The following is an 8563-nucleotide window of genomic DNA, read 5'->3' as shown; positions in this document are numbered from 1 at the left end:
TGTCCGCGGGAGAGGAAGAGAGGTCGAGGCAATGAGAGCTGAAGATCAAGGAGGAAATTATTTACAAAGCGGAGGGAGTGAGGAGGGGTTGAGGAGGATGGAAAAGCGTTAGGATCAGAATTGAAGTTCTGAGACTTTGGAGACGCTCGCGCTCTCCCCCTTTGAGCCCTCTGCAGCCACCCTTTACGCCGCGGACACGGGAGAGTTAAGCCAATAAACACGTAAGCGCCGCTCCCTCCCCAATCGGCAAGATGCCTCTTCGGCTCTTGGCTGCATCGACAGCTTGCAACACTCGGCATCTTTTCTGGAGGCGCCTTCTTCAGCGGCTGCAGATGGCATCCGGCTGCGGGCTCGGGGCTTGTAATTGACTCTCCCCCTTGCCCACCTTGGGACCACGGCACACCTCTCCTTTTCCCTCCTCCCCTCGCGCTTCTGGGTCTGAGCCCAGCTCCGGATTGCCGGGCGAAGAAAGCAGTCGCGGCGGCCGAGGCTGAGCAGTAGCGCGCTCGTTCTCTGATTTGGGGAGAAGCGTCCATCCGTGAGAGCCGACCCCCAGTTGCCTCCAGCGTCCCCTAGCTTTTGCACCCCAAGCCGGGGGCTCCAGGGACCCCCCTACCCAGGTGCCACCATGCTGGATCCTTCGTCCAGCGAAGAAGAATCGGATGAGATCGTGGAGGAGGAAAGCGGCAAGGAGGTGCTCGGCTCAGCGGCGTCCGGCGCGCGCCTGTCTCCCAGCCGCACCAGCGAGGGCTCGGGCGGCGGCGCCCGGGCTTTGGGGGAGGCGGCGGTGCCAGCGCCGGGGCCGGGGTGGGCACCAGCGGGCGGTGGAGGCAGCGGCGCGAGCAGCGGCGGCGGGGCCGGGGGGCTGCAGCTGAGCAGCCGCGCGGGTGGCGGCCGGCCCTCCAGCCCCAGCCCGTCGGTGGTGAGCGAGAAAGAGAAAGAGGAGTTGGAGCGGTTGCAGAAGGAAGAGGAGGAGAGGAAGAAGAGGCTGCAGCTCTATGTGTTCGTGATGCGCTGCATCGCCTACCCCTTCAATGCCAAGCAGCCCACGGACATGGCTCGCCGGCAGCAGAAGGTAGGTGCGCCTGAGAGGCCCAGGCAGCAGCACCGGGACCTCGCCAGGCGGGCGGGGCGAACAATGGGAGCTGGCGGCGCAGCTGGCGAGAAGGAGCTGAAGGAGGAGGCTACCGCGCCCTGGGGAAGGGGCTATGAGGCCCCCTCTCCGCGGCCGGGACCCGTGATGGGCCTGGAGCGAAGTGCCGCGCACCGGAGCCGCCCTTCCTGGGAGCTCAGGGATGCGAGCTGAGCAGTTCCGCTTAGTGGCCCGGGAGGTTCGGGGAGTGACTTGCAGCCTGCGGCTCCCAGAGAGGCCTTGCTCGTTCGCAGGGCTACTGGCACTCTCCAGTGGCGGACAGCTGCACTCAGCTCCGGGCCCGCCCTCCTGGGCGTGCGCTCTGCGGGCGGGGGCACCCAGCAGGTGGGGCGCCGCCGGTGTGGAGTGAGAAGAACGCCTCCGAGCTGCGCTCGGCTCTTCCCGGCAGAGAGCAACCGCCGAGGCAGGCGGGAGAAAGCAAGCCCAAAAGGCGAAGCTTCCAGTCACACTGAGAAGGACATCGTCCTCCCCATGCCAGTCAGCTGATCACCGACTCGGGTCGCCCAAGGGTTCTGGGGCACCCCTTCCCTTTGGCCCGGGTTCCCTCCAGTCCTCCTTCCGCACAGACCCCAGAGCTGGGGCACGCCCTCTGGTCCTTCAGCTTGAGTCAGGCCCTCTACCTTCCTCCCTTTGACCCTCTTCTCGTCCCAAGGTGACTTCGCCGCCACCTTCTGGCTTTTTGAGGCCCTCAAAGCCCTGCTGCTGCTGGCTTGATAAAGTGCAGCTGCAAAAAGCCTCGCAATTATAAGCATCAAAAGCTTTTTGTGTCTGAAGCTTGGGCAAGGCTGAGGCGGCTCCGGGCTGCCTTTGATGTGATAAAAGCGTCTACTTCTATCGGCTGTTCACCAGCCAGAGAAAGGAGGGGGGTGGTTACTGCAGGATGGGAGACAGTGGCGCGGGACCAGAAGAGAAAGAGTCAGGTACCCAGTTGGAGTGAGTTAGTGAAGAAAGTCAGCATTCCGTTCTGTCTCCTAGGTAAATCTGCAGCACTTGAGCTATCAAAAAAAAAAAAAAAAAAAAAAAAAAAAAAAAAAAAAAAAAAGCCAGCTGGGGTGGTGTGAGAATCCAGCTCTAACCCCATGAAGGTTGTGAGACAGGTTTCTTAAAATAGTGAATTTCTCGGTTGCTGCCATTTAAGACTGAATTTTATGTTGCGGTAGTAGACTGTGAGGTTTTCCTATATTTATCCACCCTTATCTTGAGTTAGCACAGACTCCTCTGTTTGTTTTGCTTACTTATGTACACATACCACCCAGCACTGATGATTTATTTCAGTTATCACGAGCTTGGGTATCAGTATTATTAAAAATAAAACTCATTTTCTGGTTGAGAAATACACACTTCATTCTCAACCCATCAGTAGCCCCTTTCTTTTTCAACTTGCATTTTGGACTAGAATAGAGCAAAAGTATCCACAGAACAGTAAAAGTTTTTTGGTTTTTTTTTTTTTAAGGTTGGGTGCTGGGTCCACACACACCTGATATTTCAAGTTTCAACTTGGAATTATGGTAATTGCCTTTATAGCAGGGGAAATGCCTTCTTTAAAATGTATCACATTAATAAGAGCATCTACTAAAGATGTCCTATTTCCCTGACAATGAAAACTGTTGTGATTTAAAGAGGGAAAAAATTTCCCTTTATCAGTGAAAAGGCTCTAGAGCTCTGCACTCTAAATAGACACTTAAATCCAGCATTAGAATGGAGAGAGAAATTCATTTTCACAGAGACCCAGTTCTTCTAAACAGCCTTCAGCCACATGAGAAAAATTATCATGAAGCTAAGTTTTTCTGATCTGATTGTATGTTTTATCTGAATCCATTCAAAGCTCTGGTTTTGAGGGGCAGGTAGGTTCTGTTTTTACACATGACCTTAACATCAAAGAGACTACAGGACAGATTGATAACACTGGCATTTGGTTAAACTATTTTAAGTTATTGCAGCAAATTAGTGCTAAATACATATGCCAGCAAAGCTGCCTCAAGGCTGTTGGTTATACTGGGAAAGCGAATATCTCTTTATTACAAAACAGAACAAACAAAACAAAATAACAAACCAAGCCTTTCTTTTGCTACGTCTTTAAGTTTTTAGTATCTTTCTGGAAGAGGATGTCTTGCTATTTTTCTCCAAGTAGAAAGTCTGAAATTTGGATTTTTTTCAAAAAAACAAAACCATCATTGAAAGGGACTAAAAAGTTTTCATAATCATTGTGGTAAAATTTAAAGCCAACAAATAAAATCGATGAATTAAAATTGGTCTTGGAGAAATATAAACTAGTTGTGAACTAGACATGAGTTGGTAGTAGCATAGAAAAAGCTAGAAAAAAAATGTAGAAAAAGAGAATAGAGTGGCAGGGAGAGAAAGAAAACTGCCTATGAAAAAGAATTACTGAATTGGGGAAAAGAAGAGATTATGTTGTCAAATCATCGCACCAAATGCTTTAAACTTAGACAATGTTATATGTCAGTTATATCTTCATAAAGCTAGGAGTAAAATAAGATCATATTTTATTATGTCTAATACATGTTACGAAACAAAATAGTTTATATTCATAATACTGGCTACCATTTTTGAAGCACTTACTATGTGCAAGGCACTTCATTTAGATTATTTTTTAAATAGACTTCATTTTTTAGAGGAGTTTTAGATTCACTAAAATTTGGGAAAATAGTACAGAATTTCCATGTACCCCTCACCCAGTTTTCCCCTATTACTAATATATTACTGTAATATGGTATAAAGAACCCATATTGGTACATTATTATTAACTAAAATACATAGTTTATCCAAATGTTCTTAGCTTTTACCTAAATTCCTTTTTTTATGTTCTTAGATCATTTAAAATTCTCCTAATAATCCTAACAATGTGGGAATTACCATCATTTTTAGAAGAGAAAACTGAGACTCAGAGAAGTTTTGTAATTTGCCTGAAGCAGTATGCAGATAGGTGAAAGGGTGGGGATTGAGACATGAAGCATTCTGATTCCAAATCCTAACTTTTTAAGATGTGACACTGGCCAGAAATATTCTAAAGTGAAAAACAGAACTCTGGCATCCTGACAACATGCCAAGTTTATTTCTATTTAAGTTGAGAGAGGCCTACCTCTTTCCCTTGAGGGCATCTATCAAATAGAGCAGTCTCCTCTTACCTATCAGGAATATATATTTCAGGACCCCCAGTGGATGCCTGAAACTATGGGTGGTACCAACCCCCCCTCTCTATTATATATAAATATGTTTTTTCATATCCATACCTATGATAAAGTTTAATTTATTAGTTAGGCACCATAAGAGATTAACAACAATACCTAATAATAAAATAGGACAATTATAACAATATACTGTAATAAAAGTTATATGAATGGCTTTGAGGCCATAATTAAGTAAAATAAGAGTTATTTGAACATAAGCACTATGATACCAAAACAACTGATCTGATAAGCAAGTCTGCTACTAAGTGACTAATGGGCGGGGAGCATATACAACTTGGATATGCTGGACGATGGGATGATTCATGTCCCTGGCAAGATAGTGCAAGATTTCATCATGATACGCAGATTGGTGCATGATATAAAACCTACAAATTGTTTCTTTCTGGAATGTTTTATTTAATATTTTTGGATCATGGTTGACCATGGGTAACAGAAACCATGAATAAGAGGGGGCGGTTATAGTCAACATGGGCAAAATGTACATTTATGTACTAACCTCATAAAGAGTATGAAGGAGAGAGATGATCCGTTAGCTGGTAAATCTGAACACCAGACTGTTTTCAGTCTATGTGGTTCAAGCTAACAAACAAACAAACAAACAAACAAAGAACTGTTTTAGCACAGAACAACTGGGAGGGAGGAGAGGGCAAAGGCACCATTGCTGGGTAATTCTGATAGTTAATTACTTTGGTTTCACTTTTACTGGAAAAAAGAGTGGATATTCCAACAATTTTCCCAGTTAAAAGAAGAGACTTTAAACAGACTATGTGAAAACAGAGTTTATCATTTATAAGTATATTTTTCTTGTGCTATGGTGAATCTAAATATAACATGCTGGTAATGATAATTTATAACTAAAACAAAAATCTGGCCCTCATACTGTCACAATATATGTTTCAGCAGCTCATAAATGACAATTCGAAAAACAGTTCTGTGCTTTTTATTTTTCTTCTTTTGTTAGAATGGTAGAGTGAATACCTAGAAGTTGGCATGGCAAAGCTACACCATATGTTTCTAAATTATGTGGTAATGGTAATGGGTGGCTACCTCATATGAACTAGTTACATGTAGTTGCTATTGAGAAAAAATAAAAACAGTTACTGTAAACCATAGTGTAATATTTAGAATGACATAACTATTTTTAAAAATTAGCTAGAAATTATTTATAATGCCTGGTTACAAATGTCCAAAATGAATATTTTATGCATATACAGGTTTGTGTATACATGTGTCTGTATGTGTATATCTGTATATGATGAGTAAAAGGGGCAATCCTAAAGTTGTGTCTCTACAAACTTCCATTTCATTCAAGAGGACTTTATGACTAGACCAAATGTTATAAGTTCCAGCAACTCATTTCCATGTAATTCAGCTTGTATCTTGCCATGAAATTATGGCTAATGTTGAGTCACTGTTAGCCAAAGAAATTCTACCTTTATTCATTTACTTATTTGACTTTATCACTTGGTCATGACTCAAAAGCCTATACTTTTTATAAAACTTAAAATTTACTACTAGTTAACTATATATGTATATGAGTGTGTATATTTTAAATTGATAATAGTGATTCATCCTTTCAGATATGTTTGGAGGCATTTGAGTTAGATCCACTAAAAATTTTTAAGGGTTGATATGTCAATGCAATATATGACTTGCATTTTAAAAAATAAATATTCTAACTTCTCAAGAGAATTAAATTACTATTAAACCAGATTCCTTTAAAAAGAATTATGTTTTTTCGTCAAGGAAAGAACTGCATTCTTAAAATATGATTTTTGGCGTCCCCCCTCCCCACCACCAATCTCCTCGGTGCAATGGGCAGGAACTGTTATGCACTGGTACTAGCAGAGACGTTATGAAGATGCGGAATACCAAAAAAGTAATGAGTGGTTCTTGCTTCATTACACACACAGAATAGCCTTATGCTTCTCTAAAACAGGACTGAGGAACAAAGGAAATTAAATATTTCATTCCAAAAGAATTATACTGTGTGAAGTGGTAAAAGTCAAGTGATTCAGAAATCTTTCCTCTACAAAAGCAAATTAATACACAATTATAGGCAACCTCATTAAAATGTAATCAATATTTTGTATTTGGGTCTATATAACTTAAGCTGGAATGATTGGTAGAGTTCCAATAACTTAGAACTCAGTTCTAAATAAATGACTTGTTATTCCTTGTACCAAGCACTCTCTCAGGTAGCAAAACCAGAAGATACCTGTGAGATATGCTCCTGAATTGGGGACCTATGTTCTAGTTTCTTAGATAACATATATACAATTAGATGAGAATAAGAATGTGTTTGTTTAATTATAAGATGCTGATTACAAATATGAAAGTAGTGAAGGGAGAGAAAGTGTATGCATGTACACACATAAGATTGATTATAATAGTAGGGAAAATATTCATGGAGGAAGTTAGATCTTAAAGAATTTGTATGATTTGTGTAAGCATAAGGAAAAATAGGTATTCCATACTATAGAAGAGTATGAGGTAGCAGGAATGTGGAAAGGAGTCATTGTTTGTAGGACATTATTAGTCCGATTCTCTAGTCTGGCTTCAAGTGATAGAAACCCAACGCAAGTGGTTAAATCAAAAGGAAAATAATGGGAAGGGTAAAGATTTACTAGTAGTACATGTAATTGAAAACTCCTGTACAGAGGTGACTGCAGGAATAGTTTGATCTAGGAGTTCAAATGACTTCCTGGACAGAATGAAGAAAATTGGCTGATGATGGGAAAGAATTTATATATATCAACCTGTGTTTGAGCTCAAACTTTCCACTTGCTTTTCTCTGGGGTAATGCTTTCATCTGTCATATGGAGAATAGAATGGCAAAGCTTCAAATTATTCTCTAATGTCCCCTCTCTATATTAAGAGTTGATAGTTTTTTCTAGACAATGAGGTTACTCGTTATCAAAAACTATAATTTCATTCAAACTAATATTCGATATGTTTTTACATTGCAACATAAGGCAGAGTCTTTAAAGAATCTGAGGTGGTTACAGATGAAGTTCAAGTTTGCTTTGTTCAACTATCTGAATTTTCAAACAAGGAGGTAAGCTCTTAAAAGGTTACAAGCCAATAGACTACATGAGAGATTATAAACTGTGACCTGTGGGCTGCAAGTAAATGCATTCTGTTTTTCTTGCAATGGATTTTTTAATTTTCAAATTAGTTCTTGGCATTTATAACTATTAAGATAGTCCATATTAAAAAATCTGTATTTCTGGCTTCTTTTATAATTGGAAGATGTAGCAAAGTTGGACCTGAGATTTTATGAGTGTGCAAACAACAAAAGAAATAGGACACCAAGCCATCACTTAAATAATAGGATGTCGATCACTTTTATCTAAAACTATGATTGTTTTAAGAGGAATATCATGTCTATCTGGATGGTTGAACTATCTGGTCTTAATAACACCATCTCTTCTTGCCATTGATGCACAAACACTGATGGTCTGACCCGGGGCCTTGTAAGTCATCCAAAAAAGGAATCTGGAATTTAGAACTCTATGTTCCCTGTCTCTGGCAACAGTTTCCCTTTTAGGATCAGATTTATCCTTTCTGCGGAATCAGAGGGCTGATGATCAGAATTACCTTGTTATTTTTTTATTTGTCAGTCCAAGCATGTAATAGAATTTCTTCTGTCATTAGCAAGTAAAGAAAGGGAGATGAAGTCAGTCAATGGTTTGAAGTCTGGTCATTGTTTTTGACAGATGATGGACAGTGAAGAACTACTATTAAGAGCATAGATTCCCAAACTTGACTGCCTAGATTTGCCTCCTGTCTATGTGATTTTGGGCAACTTAACCTCTCTGTGACTCAGTTTACTCATAATAAAATGGAGATAGTAGTGTTATCTCTGTCATTGGGTACTTATGAAACTTAAGAGAGATAATATAGTAAAGCTCTTAGAGTAATGTCTGAGATGGGATAAGTCCTATATAAGTACTACCTTTTGCTATCACTGAGTTAGATTATATAAATTTTTTTATTTTTATTGGTAAAAGGACTGAGAAAGTTAGTATATTAAAGTACTGACAATAGCAAGCTTTATTTGTTGTTGCTGTCATCATCATGATGATCATCATTATTGACATGATAAGCAGACCTGGAAGGCAGTGATGATGACTATAGCATTTTCTACAAAGCAGATGCAGTAGAAGGTACAATATAACCTTTATTCCTCTTTTGTTGA

General features: G+C 41.1%; 1 protein-coding gene across 8 annotated transcripts in view; it reads left to right on the top strand.

The window, feature by feature from the left end:
* The first annotated feature begins 268 nt into the window (after positions 1-268).
* CADPS (calcium dependent secretion activator) overlaps positions 269-8563 on the top strand; it is a 470394-nt gene continuing 462099 nt past the window's right edge. For 3 of the 8 annotated variants that reach the window (XM_011358441.1, XM_011358446.1, XM_011358443.1), the window contains exon 1: positions 269-1075. In XM_011358441.1, coding sequence (XP_011356743.1) covers positions 629-1075 — 447 coding nt within the window. In that variant the 5' untranslated portion in view covers positions 269-628. The remainder of the gene's footprint in view (positions 1076-8563) is intronic. The other 5 variants (XM_011358440.1, XM_011358445.1, XM_011358438.1 and 2 more) reach the window with 3 other exon arrangements.

This window comes from Pteropus vampyrus, unplaced genomic scaffold (assembly GCF_000151845.1).
Source record: "Pteropus vampyrus isolate Shadow unplaced genomic scaffold, Pvam_2.0 Scaffold41, whole genome shotgun sequence".
NCBI classification, from domain to species: domain Eukaryota; kingdom Metazoa; phylum Chordata; class Mammalia; order Chiroptera; family Pteropodidae; genus Pteropus; species Pteropus vampyrus.
The sequence above is the reverse complement of the archived record's forward strand: the minus strand, read 5'-3'. Positions and strand labels throughout refer to the sequence as shown.